Genomic DNA, 12522 nt, shown 5'->3' with positions numbered 1-12522 from the left:
TCATATCTCAGAAACCTGGTTAGATAGAATGATGCTGTCTTCGGCAAAATTCTTCAGCAAGCTCAGAACTATCTGATAGTAAAGTCTTTGGTTTGGAACTTATCCGCTAGGTGGCGCATTGTGTCTGAAAAATTTAAACACGTTTATCTCGATACCCTAATGAGGTACAAGCATGCCGTTTTCAGCAAAGTTGTTCAGCAGACTAAGAACTATCTGGCAAAGGCGTCTTTGGTTTGTGAATCGTCCGCTAGGTGTCACCAGGATAAAAAAATCTTCAAACTTCTATATCTCAGAATCCTGATAAGATAGAATTATGCTGTCTTCTACAAAGTTCTTCAGCAAGCTAAAGTTGAGTCTTTGATTTGTGATTTATTCATTAGGCGGCACATTGTCTACAATATTTAAATACGTGTATCTCGTTACTGTGATAAGCTAAAAGCATGGTGTTTTCTGTAAAATGGTTCGGCAGGCTGAGATCTATCCGGCAATGGCGACACTAGGTGACACCAGCAATCAAAACATTCAAGCAATTTTATCTCAAAATCGGAAAACGTCCAGCAAATTGTTCCAAAAGTTAATAGGATGTAAGACGTATCTGGTGTCTTTGGTTATGATATTATTCGATAGGTTCGATATTTGTATGAGCACCCTAATGAACAAGAAGTATTCCATTTTCAGCATAGTTGTTTAGCAAGCTAAGAGCCATTTGGCAGGATAGTAGACGGACGAGTACGAAGATACAATAGGCAATACTTTAACACCGTCATTGACTCCCTGCAGACACATTGTGTCGCCCTATAATATTGCTTCTTTTGATCCGTTTTTTCTTCCGGGAATTTCTACAGGAACTCTTCCGGGAAATTTTTCCAGGAATTTTTCCAGGAATTTCACCGGGAATTCATTAAAGAATTCCACTGGGAATTCCTCAAGAACTTCCTCCAGGAATTTCTTTAGGATATCTTCCGGGAATTCTTCTAGGACATCCTCCAGAGGTTCCTCCGGGAAATCCTCCGAGAAATCTTCCGCGAAATCCTCTAGGAATTCCTTCCGGGAATTCTTCCGGAAATTTCCCCAGGATTTCATCTAGGACTTCCATAAGGGACTCCTTCAGGAATTCCTTCGGCAATTTCGGCAGGAATTCTTCTGGGAATTTTTCCAGGAGTTCCTCCTGACTTCTTTTCCAAGATTTTCTCCTGAAATTTCAATGAGAATTTCCCAAGGAGTTCGTCCAAGTGTGCCTCCGGGAATTCATCCGGGAGTTTTTTCAGGAATTCCTACGGGATGTTCTATAGGAATTCTTCCACGAATTTCTCTAAGAATTTCTCCGGGATTTTTTCCAGGAGTTTCTCCAGGAATATATCCGGGAATTTTCTAAGGAAAGCTGTCGGTTTTTTTTCTCAAAAAAATCCTTTGGGAATTTCTCCAGGAATTTCTTCAGGAAGTCATCCGTATTTTTTTTTCTCACGAAACCCTCGAGAGTTTATCCCGGAATTTCTCTAGGACTTCCTCTACGGATACCTCCGGGAATTTCTCCAGCAATTCCTCCGAGAATGTCTCCGGGAATTTCTCCATGAAATCCTCCAGGAACTAATTTGGGAATTTCCTCTGCAAATCTTCCAGAAAATCCTCCAGGAATTCCTCCGGGGACTCTTCTGACATTCCTCCGGGATTTTTTAAAGGAAATCTTCGGGATTTTCTCAGAAAATCCTCTGGGAATTTCACCAAGTATTCCTCTGAGAAACCCTCTAGGATTTCCTTCAGGAATTCCTCAGGAAATTTCTCTAGGAATTCCTCAGGAAATTTCTCTAGGAATTTCTCCGGTAATTTTTCCAGCAATTCCTCTGCAAAATTCTTCAGGGAATCCTCCTTCCTGGCGGGATTTCCCGAAGGAAATTCCTGGAAAAATCTCTGGAGGAATCCCCTAAGGGAATTCCTGGAAAAATCCCGGGAGAATTCCTGGAGAAATACCCGAAAGAATTCCTCGAAATAATCCCGGAAAAAGTCCTGAAGAAATAACTGAAGGAATCACCAGAGACATTCCCGGAGGAATTCCCGGCGGAATTCCCGACGAAATTCCCGGCGGAATTCCTAGAGAAAACAAAGGAGGAATTCCTAGAGAAATTCCCAGAGGAATTCCTGGAGAAATTCCCAGAGAAATTCCTGGAGAAATTCTCAGAGGGTTTCCTGAAAAAAAAATCTTCCCTGACAATTTCTTGAAGAAATTATCCCTGGATAGAGATATTCCTGGAGGAACTCCTAGAAAAAATCTCGGAGAAATCCAGCCTGGAGAAATTCTTGAAAGAATTCCTGAAGAAAATCCCGGAGCAATTCATGAAGGAATTCCTGGGAATATTCTCTGAGGAAATCCGGAGAAGTTCCTGGAGAACTCCTGGAGAAATTCCCAGAAGAATTCCTGGCATAGGCGCCAGCTTAGGGGGGGGGGGGGGGTGGCGAGCATGGTTTTGTCCCTCGATATTTGACGATTTTTCGATTTTTCCATACAAAAAAATCAGAAAAACCGGGCTATGCCCCTCAAAAATTTGACCAAGTTGACGCGTCTGATTCCTGCGGAAATTACCGAAGGGAATCCTGATGGAAACATTTTCTGGTAGAATTCCCGGAGATATTTCCAGAGGAATTCCTAGAGAAATTACCGGAGAAATTCCTGAAAAAAATCCCGGAAGAGTTCCTGCAGAAATTCCCGGAAGAAAAAACGGAGCAATATTGTGGGGTGACAAAATTTGTATCAAAGACTCACCTATCAGAAAGTTTTTAGCTTGCTGAAGAACTTTGTAGAAGACGGCATCAGTCTATCTTATCAGGATTCTGAGATATAGAAGTTTGAAGATTTTTTTATCCTGGCGACACCTAGCGGACGATTCTCGAACCAAAGACGTCATTGCTAGATAGTTCTTAGTCTGCTGAACAACTTTGCTGAAAACAGCATGCTTGTACCTCATTAGGGTATCGAGATAAACGTGTTTGAATTTTTCAGACACAATGCGCCACCTAGCGGATAAATCCCAAACCAAAGACTTTACGATCAGATAGTTCTGAGCTTGCTGAAGAATTTTGCCGAAGGGTTTGAACATTTTTGACACTGGCGCCGCCTAGCGGCCGAATCGCGAACCAAAGTCGCCGTTGCCAGTTAGTTCTTAACCTGCTGAACAAATTCGCCGAAGACACTATACTTCTACCTCATCGGGATCTTGAGATATTCGTTGCGCAAAGTATGTGGCCAATTTTGGTACCCCAAGAAAATCCGGAATAACTCCGGAACCATGTGGACCAGGCACCCATGTCCCCGGCATCATAAACTAGAAGAGTTTTTCGGGAAGTTGTGAAAATTTCATCAAAATCTATCGAAAAACAAAAAAGTTATGACCACTTTTATGCTTTTCCGAAGGTGGAAAATGTACGTTGGCTGGATGAAGGTTAAAAATTAGTTTTCATATGCATTTAGAGGAAGGATCAAGGTATCTTCTGTTTTTTTTTTGTCCTGGTTGAAATTGCTTATAATTTTTACAAAAAACATTTTATTCTTCTAAATTTTGAAAGATTGGTCAGATTGACTTGATAAATGAATACCAAAAAATGTGATCTGAACATCGTTTACGAGTTGTGATCTCAGTTCAGCTAGCACAGCTATTTTTTTTTAGTTGTGATACCCTTAGCAAGGGAGGGTTCAACTAGATAAATTCACAAAGCCACAATAAAGTCAGATGACGTCAAATTAAATATTATTTTTGGCACTTTGAAAAGATAAAGAAGCGTAATTATTTGCATCCATATAAATTAAGAGTACACGTGACCCATGGTATGACATTGTTTTCGAGAAGTTTTTAGGCGGTTTTATCTCCTTTTTTCGAGTGATAAAATTGTCTTCCGGCCGTTGTCTACCGTACGGACACTAAACGGTTCTGTAACTCATCCCATTTGAAAACACAAGTGATTTTCGTGAATATGTTTAAAATATATAAACTCAACGTTTGCCTTCAACTGGAAAAGTAAACCTTGTGTCGTTGATTAATTGGATCTTGTTTTCTGAACTGAGAGTGTAAATGGGTACAAACATCGCTTCGTGGAGCTGCACTGTTTGAACGAGATACGGCTTCTGTGGTCTGTAGCAGTTCAACCACAGCTCTTGGTGCGACGGAGGCGCTTCATCTTTCACTCAGTGGTTCTTTACATGATGGGTGTAGGATGATAACGAGTACTGTGCCTATGGTAGTATTTGCAGGGCACATCCATATCACTTATTTTTGCCTATGAATTCTTACGCGATTACGTGAAGCACATCTCGGATTTGTGGTAGTAGGTTCGGTTTGATCATCTAACTGCTGTGAAATGATCTTGAATGTAACACACACGCCAGCTCTGCCTAGTCAAGTCTCTATCGGCGTGATAACTAGGTACAATCCCTCAGTATCTTCTTCTCTGATAAACTATTTTACCCCTTGTGCGATCCATCTCCCGTCTCTGCCAAACAGCGAGCACGCAAACGTATGGATCACAACGGATGTCATGAATTAAGGCAAACCATCGCACAAATGCGACTCATTGCCGCAAATGTGGAGAAAACGGTAGCATCTTCATCCCTTCTCAACGACGACGACGACGACGACGATCACAGAGATGACGGTCAACGTGTAGATAGTCAGTCTGGAGATTCAGTAGCGTTCCCTCTTTGTCGTCGCCGTTTGTTTGATTCGAGAAGCCAGACCTTACCTAAAGTTCATATCAGTTGTGCCCTGCGTCGTGAAGGTTAATCTCGAGGGTTGTTCGTGCGCCGTTTTCTAGATCAACAGCGTGCGTGTGTGTGTCGATTCCCGTTGGTTGGAGAGAGGAGTCGATTTAACTGAGACGCGAAGAAAGGCGGTCGGTGGTGCTTTAGGTGTTTTCTTTTCCGGTAAATTTGAGTGGTGAAAGATGGGGGTCGATAGTGAAAAATCGGAAAAGGTCAACATCGACGAGATGGGGACTTGTTCGGAGGCAGTTGGCGATAGCGATACCGAGGAGCTCACCAAGTGGGGAAAGTTCTGCCAACGTCATGGAATAAATCCCAACTTGATTATGTTGAAGATAACACTGTTCGTCATGTATGGAGGTAAGTTTACTATATGCGTTGGGATATTTTGTTTGAAGAAGATGTATTTTGTATTACCATGTTATACGTGTTTTTATTTCTAGTAACTTTCCTACCCTGCGCAAAAATAGAGCACTAAAACATTCAAAAGTACTGTTTTGTTTTCATTGATTGAAAAATAAATGATTACACAGCGTAACAAAAATTAACTTTTTGTCTGTCTCAAGAGTAAACTAATGTGTCTCCGAAGGATTTTGGGCCGCTGAATCCGAATCCGGGCTCAGATTTGCTCTAACACGTCACAATTTTGAGCTATACCTCAATTTATAGGGCATAATATGCGATTTTGGGCTTTTTTGACTGCAAGCCATTAAGCAAGGAAATATTTTTTTTAATCAATCAAAAGGTTAATTGGGCAATTAACATCTAAATTAACGACTTATGCAAAATATGTCGTTTTACCTAATCAAATTTGAAATATTTCGGACTTCATCTAGGAATTCTTCACGAGAACAGGGAATCCTTCTATTCTTTTGCTAGGGTTTGACTTGAAACTTTTCTCCGGATATATTTTTAGGGATTTTTCTTCAGGAATGTCTCCTGAATCCCTACAATGATGGTTCCTTTTCTGGCATTTCTTTCAGTTTTTTTTCTAAAATGCCTTCAGGAATTCTTGCAGAAGTTCCCCTGTGAATTTCTCTGTGTGTTTCTCTTGATATTATTTTTGGAATTCCGTAAGCGATTTCTTTGGAAATCCACCTAGGGATTTCGTCGGGAATTATGTCAGTGATTTTTTTCGGGGACTTTTTTCGTAAAGATCATTCAGAGATTCCTGTGGAAGAGATTCTCTCCGAATTTCTTCCAGGGAGGGGTTCTGGAATCCTTCCAAGTTTCCTTCGCTTGATCTTCTTCGCGTGATTCCTTCTGAAATCCCTTCAGTGATATATTCAGAAATTCGTTTGGGAATAATTTTCTTCAAAAAATTACATAAAAATATTTTAGGGAATTCTTTTAGAGATTGCATTGGACATTTCCCCAGGCATTCCTTGGAGGTTCCATCCACTAGCAATTACTTTGAGAATTCCGCCAGGGAATTTTCCTGGAGAAATGTCTGTGTCATGCTGAAGGAATTTTGGTAGATATTCTTTGATAATTCTTTCATGGGGCTCCTGATATAATCTGTGAAACTATTCTTGAAATGTAGATATTCCTCACAAAATTCTTAAGATTTTTTATTGAAACTTTCCCGAATTAATATTCTAAGAAAATCGTGAAGATATTTCTGAAGCAATGTAAAAAATACTGGAGAAATTCCCTGCTGTATTCTCTGAGTTTTTTTTTAGAAATTCCTGCACGTGTTTCTGATGGTATGTCTAGATGTATTCCAGAAGATTTAGAATTTTGCAGAATTCCTTAGAAAAATGCTTGAGAGATTCTATTTGCGCATTCCTTGCAACTCTGGAAGAATATTTAAAATAGTTTTTGCTGGCATTTTTACAGAAATCCCTGAGCACTTGCTTAAAAAACCCGTGGATACTTCCTGAAATAAAAAATCTTTAAAAATCTTAAATAAATAACGAAAAGATTCTGCCAAAAAAGTTTGTAAGAATTTCTTGACAAATTCTTTGAGGAATTGCTGAAGAAATCTCTGAATGTATACATGACCAGAAGAGTTCAATGGTGATATTACTCCGAAAAACTATCAGGAAGCGCTTCTGTTATTAATCCAAGGGTTCCTCAGCTTACTCTTCCAGAGATTTCTTGGGGAATTACTCCAGAGATTTCTGTTGACATTTCTTCAGTGATCTCCTATCCATCGTGGTGGGGCTGCCACCTTAGGTATAGCTTCCGGTGGAGGAACATGAGCCGCACCTCCCTGGTGAACATACCTCATCAATCTAGCTGAAGTCAGAAGGGCCACAGTGCCCAGGCTGCACTACCAGCTAAGCACACAACTTTTAGCTGGCGGTCTTTGTCATCGCTTGACCCGTGGAAGCATGAGGTAGGAACTTGTGAGGACCAGTGCTATGTTGGACGCTCTCCTTGTCGGCTCACCATTTTTCAGCCCAGGAAGGGATGATAGAATTTCTATCGAAAATCTCAAATAAATTCTCGTTGAATCCCAGTTGAACTCCTGATGGGTTTTCCGGGAGAGCTCCTGTTAGAATTCTAAGATGATCTTCTATGAAACTACAAGAGCCTTCTTAAGGAATGCCAAAAACGCTAAAAATCAAACCAATTCTTCGTAAAGTATTGATCCATTGGAAAATTTTCCTTCAGGATTTCGCAAGGCTACCGTCGGCATCTTGGAAGCATTCCTCCCGTTTGTAGTGTGAACCATAACCTTGCCAGAATTTACAAATAGTACCACCACTGCAACCAAAATAAAAGTTTCTTCAGGATCTCAGCGAAAGTCTCTCTATACATTATCAACATTTTTTTTTTTCGAAACGTCCCAGTCCATTGTCTCACGATCTTAATTTATTTTTAGAAACCCACCAAAAAACTTCAAATTGAATCAGTATCTCCACACGCACGCGAATAACACATTCCTCTATCAACCACACTCTGAAGACGGTACAATGTCTTCTCTTAACCTTTCTTTGATAAAGACAAATCAATCAATCAATCCTCTTAACCTTTTTTACATTAGAGTCATTTTCATTTCCATAAGATCCTTCCACAAACATGGGTGATGAAATGTTCTGTCCGTCTATTTGTACCATCAAAACATCATAATTCCCATTCACACAAACATTAGTGACCCAGAATTGCTGAAAGTTATATCCCACTTTTGCCCACTTGACAAAACGAACGCCAGCTGAATTACAGCAAATGCCATTCAAATAAATGTTCAAATTTATAACTGCTGTGTTCAGTCAGAGTGATAAATCCCGCTCGGCTGGTAGTGCGTGTCGTCCACCCAGCATGTACAACACTATGCAATGCAATCTCACTACATCATCCAGACATCCCATTAATACAGATGGCTACAGGCATCATCATTGGGACTGTCCCGCCCAACATTTGGGTGGCATTGGCTATTCATAACGTTTTCGTTTCATTGACTCTCTACTACCATGCCTCTCCACACCACTCTTTGATTCTGCTGTGCAGTTGCACTATAAGATTCTGGATTTGGTCAATTCGTCATATGGCTTTTGCCTTGAGGACATTTTTTCTAGTTCTGCTGACACCCAATGTTCAGCATATCATAAAAACCATTTTTGATTTTGAGTTGTATATGTCATGGTGTGTTAAAATTAAGTTTTTTTTTGTTAGAATCTTCCACAGTTTTTATGTAATGTTTTCAGAAGATACCATCTTCAGATGTTGCACGGTTTTCATTTGTTGCTCGAGATACCAGAAACATTAGTCAGGCTCTCTCAAGCTATTCAAAATTTATAAGCTCAGGGTCGTACTTATACACGAACGTACGCATGTTTAGCTATTGAATTATGGAGATTCATCGCTTTGTCTAGAGCCAGCTTTGTACTCATATGCCATCCCTCTGCACGATTCAAAAACGATTTGATGCGATTTAGAAGGCATTTACTTCGACGCAACTCATGTTTCATATGCACTACTATCCCCAATAAATTGGCATCACTTATTGTCGCCACCAACCATCCAGGATGCACCCAACTGAATGTACCATATGAAGCCATCATCATATTGCGTTGCAAACTCTGCCTGCCATCATCGAGTCAGTGCAGTGTGGTGTGTTGGGATAGCAAATCTCCACTCAAATAAATGTAGATCAGCAGGATCAACTGTCGACGTCAGTTCGGTCGGTGGCGCGCGCGCGTATGCACGCAAAAACGGCTCCGCTCAAAAATGTGTTCGGCCTGCACATTTTTAGTAAACATCCATGCCGCACATGACTGTGTTGGAAACACACATTTTTTTTAAATTGCTCGTACGCTCACATGAGCATGTATTTTGCAATAATTTTGACATGGCAACCTCACTGGGTTTATAAACCACCTTCAAATACCGAAAAATATTGATATTTTGCAAAAATGTGAGCGTACGAGCAATTTAAAAAAATGTGTGTTTCCAACACAGTCCCTGTGCGGCATGGGCGCTACTCAAAAATGAGAGCTTTTATTTTAGAGAGTGCAGACACCAGCCGTTGCAGTCAGCGTCGCCGCCGCCGCCGTAAAGTCATAAATTAATTTCATTTGATAACGTTGAATAATGGCTGCGACTGGCTGTACGATGGTGGCTTCGCAGCGAAACTGTTCCAACCTGTGTGAATGGAATGCAATTGGGGGGATTTCATGTGCGCCACTTTGTTGGAGCAATCCAGACGACCAGAATTTGTATGAGACTGTACAGATTTCATCATAATAGCATTAGGTTCAATGGCAATCGTTGAAATGTGGGCTTTGATTGGGAACGAAATTGCGTTTTACATCGTGTCGTGATACATGATATTAAATAAGTCAACAAGTGTTTCTTTTACAACCGTGGAGTCCTTTTTATTTACTTGGAATCCTAGCTGCCTAAAATTAAACATTTTTTTGACCTGTATGGAATGGACCTTTAACTCATTTCTCCATTTGTGTTGCCAGCTGATAAAGGTCTCCTGAATAAGTCCTGATAGGCGAATGCAAAAAAAAAATCATCGGAGGTGATTTGATGTTTGTAAATATCGCCTTTTAATAGCACTCAGTATAGCATGTTGGGCTGCAAAATGGTGAGTCGATAAGGAGAGCGTCCAACATAGCTCTGGTCCTCACAAGTCCCTACCTCATGCTTCCACGGGTCAAGTGATGACAAAGATCGTCAGCTAAGAGTTGTGTGCTTAGCTAGTAGTGCAGCCTGGGCACTGTTGTCCTTGTGACTCCAGTTAGATTGAGGAGGTACGATTCGAGCGTTTGTTCACCAAGGTGGTGCGGCTCAAACAGCGTCTGTTCTGGCATCCAGCGGCTGAGTAAGAAACGCTGCACCACGTCCAGCTAGATCCAAGGTGGTAGCCCCATCAGCGTGATCGTCCTAGTGTTGGTTGGGACGTTAAACAGAATTGGCACGATGGCCCTCCGGCGAGACAGTAGTGTTGGCGTAGGCTAAAGTGACCAGATGATCAGAGCTCCAACGCGGGACATTAATTTGGAAAGATGTATAGTAAGGTGAAATCATGATCAAAATTTTTATTATTTTAATATATATATATTTTTTTTTGTTAACGAATACGCAAGATTTTTTTTTGTAGAATACGAAGCACTCGTAGCGTTACCATTCGTCCTAATTTAGCAGGACATGTTATGATTTTGGTCTAAATTTGGCAAAATGTTTCTTAACAAATCCGAGGAGTTTTCTAGGCTGAGTAGATGGGAACCCTAAGCACTCGTTTCTTCTACCAAGCATGTGTTTCAACGTTGTGAGCTTCACAGAAGTGGGGCAAACTCATAAACAAGTTTTTCTACATTGTTGCTTCAATGAAACAATGATTTTAATATTTCTTCTCTCAATTGCTTTTAAAATTAAAATAAGGTGGTTCAAACTTCGTACATAACTGAAACAAAAATGGTTTATTACAACATTGGTGCCTAACAAGCATGACGTGAACTCTACAATTTTTGAAATTATAATTACCCTCAAGGTGCCTGAAAATGCTCACCAATCTAGCTTCTGCTTGTCCAATTTTGTCCTTGCATACTACTTCATTGAGTAGTTCGGATGCTTCTCTGTCAACATTGATTAACTTATTGGATGAATTGATTTCACGAGATTATTCGTTTGAACCGCCTGCCAGTAGCTTCCTACTAGACTGGCCCAAATACAAAAATGTCGAAAAATTCCACGGGGCACCCTCTAGAATCGTGCCTTTAGATGAGAAGAACAATCTGTAAAAGATTCAGCTCAATCGGTTGAAAACTGAGCTGGCGCAAATAAGTTGAAGGTTTATATGGGATGTTCAGTTCAAACATATGAGAAATTGGATGACCTCCAGTCTCTCATACAGCACGCCGATTTGACGAGTCCGATTTGGCTCAGAATTGAGAGAATGGTAGTTGATACCCTAATGAACGACTTTGTAGAAGACCATATCACGATAAAACTAAATTTAGTTGCGGTTTCCATCAACGAAAGCAGGATGAGGAAATCTTCCCCAGTTTACTCTCGGTTGTTATATGCAACACGTGTTTGCCAGTCGTAGCTTGCGCGCTACATCATAGGCAGCTATGTAATTCTTCATTTTCTCGATACCCATCCACGTGCGTGAGCAATGGGAATGAAGGACAACATAGCCGCCTATGATGTAGTGCGCAAGTTTCGAGCGGAAAACACGTGCTGCATGTAACAACCGAGTGTAAACTGGGGAAGATGTCCTCATCCTGCTTTCAGTGGCTGAAACCGCAAATAAATTTAGTTTTATCGTGATATGGTCTTACACAAAGTTGTTCATTAGGGTATCAACTACCATTCTTTCAATTCTGAGCCAAATCGGACTCGTCAAATCGGCGTGCTGTATGAGAGACTGGAGGTCATCCAATTTTCCATATATTTGGACTGAACATCCCATACAAACCTTCAACTCATTTGCGCCAGCTCAGTTTTCAACCAATTGAGCTGAATCTTTCACAGATTGTTCTTCTCATCCAAAGGCACGATTCTAGAGGGTGCCCCGTGAATTTTGAAAACTTTTTTTTTTTTTTTTGTCATACAAATGTGGGCCGGTCTACTTCCTACCCTATCATGAAATTTGAATTTGAGACAGTTTCGCCTACTATGTTTGTAAATGTACTCTTGTTACTCTCTATTTTATTCACCGAACTGTAAAATTATGCTGCCTGACTGTGCATAAAAATCAATCAAATATTTGATTTTTTTCATTAAAAAAAAAAAAAAAAAGCTGAGACTGCTATCGATTGATAAAAAAAAAAGCTCTGAGGAGTTCAAACTGTACATACTGTAACCCAGAATCTTCATGTACTTTCTCGCAAAAATCTTTCAGTTTCTGAACCCTGATGTTGAAAGTTTTGTTAATAGTCCTGTTCAACGACGTAGGTTAAACTTGCTCGAACTTGCTCCATCCCGCTCTTTCACGTTTGTTGACAAATGGGTAAGAGTAGGATGCAGCAACTTCGAGCAAGTTCAACCTACGTCGTTGAACAGGACTAATATGTTTGATGTGATTTACGCTTTGTACAAAACCGGTTTGACTATTTTGGTACTGAAGTTACTACAATATGTTGTATGCTTGTTGAAGTTTTTTCAAATGCGGGACATTTTTACGATTTGAGACGAATGCGGGACATAATGTGTCGCGGGACATTTGGTCAAAATGCGGGACTGTCCCGCGAAACGCGGGACGTCTGGTTACTATAGCGTAGGCCCAATAAGCCACCCGTAAAATCCCCATTGCGAATAACATAGGAGAAAATACGACTCGATACAATCGGCAAAGACCCACGCGACGAAACAAG

General features: G+C 40.6%; 1 protein-coding gene across 2 annotated transcripts in view; it reads left to right on the top strand.

The window, feature by feature from the left end:
- The first annotated feature begins 4494 nt into the window (after positions 1-4494).
- Positions 4495-12522, top strand: part of LOC115257421 (uncharacterized) — a 143572-nt gene continuing 135544 nt past the window's right edge. Inside the window, exon 1 of one of the 2 annotated variants that reach the window (XM_062851343.1) lies at positions 4495-5107. In XM_062851343.1, coding sequence (XP_062707327.1) covers positions 4930-5107 — 178 coding nt within the window. In that variant the 5' untranslated portion in view covers positions 4495-4929. The remainder of the gene's footprint in view (positions 5108-12522) is intronic. The other variant, XM_062851344.1, reaches the window with a different exon arrangement.

This window comes from Aedes albopictus, chromosome 2 (genome assembly GCF_035046485.1).
Source record: "Aedes albopictus strain Foshan chromosome 2, AalbF5, whole genome shotgun sequence".
NCBI lineage: Eukaryota > Metazoa > Arthropoda > Insecta > Diptera > Culicidae > Aedes > Aedes albopictus.
Note: the sequence above shows the minus strand (reverse complement) of the source record. Positions and strands in the feature narration are given on the sequence as shown.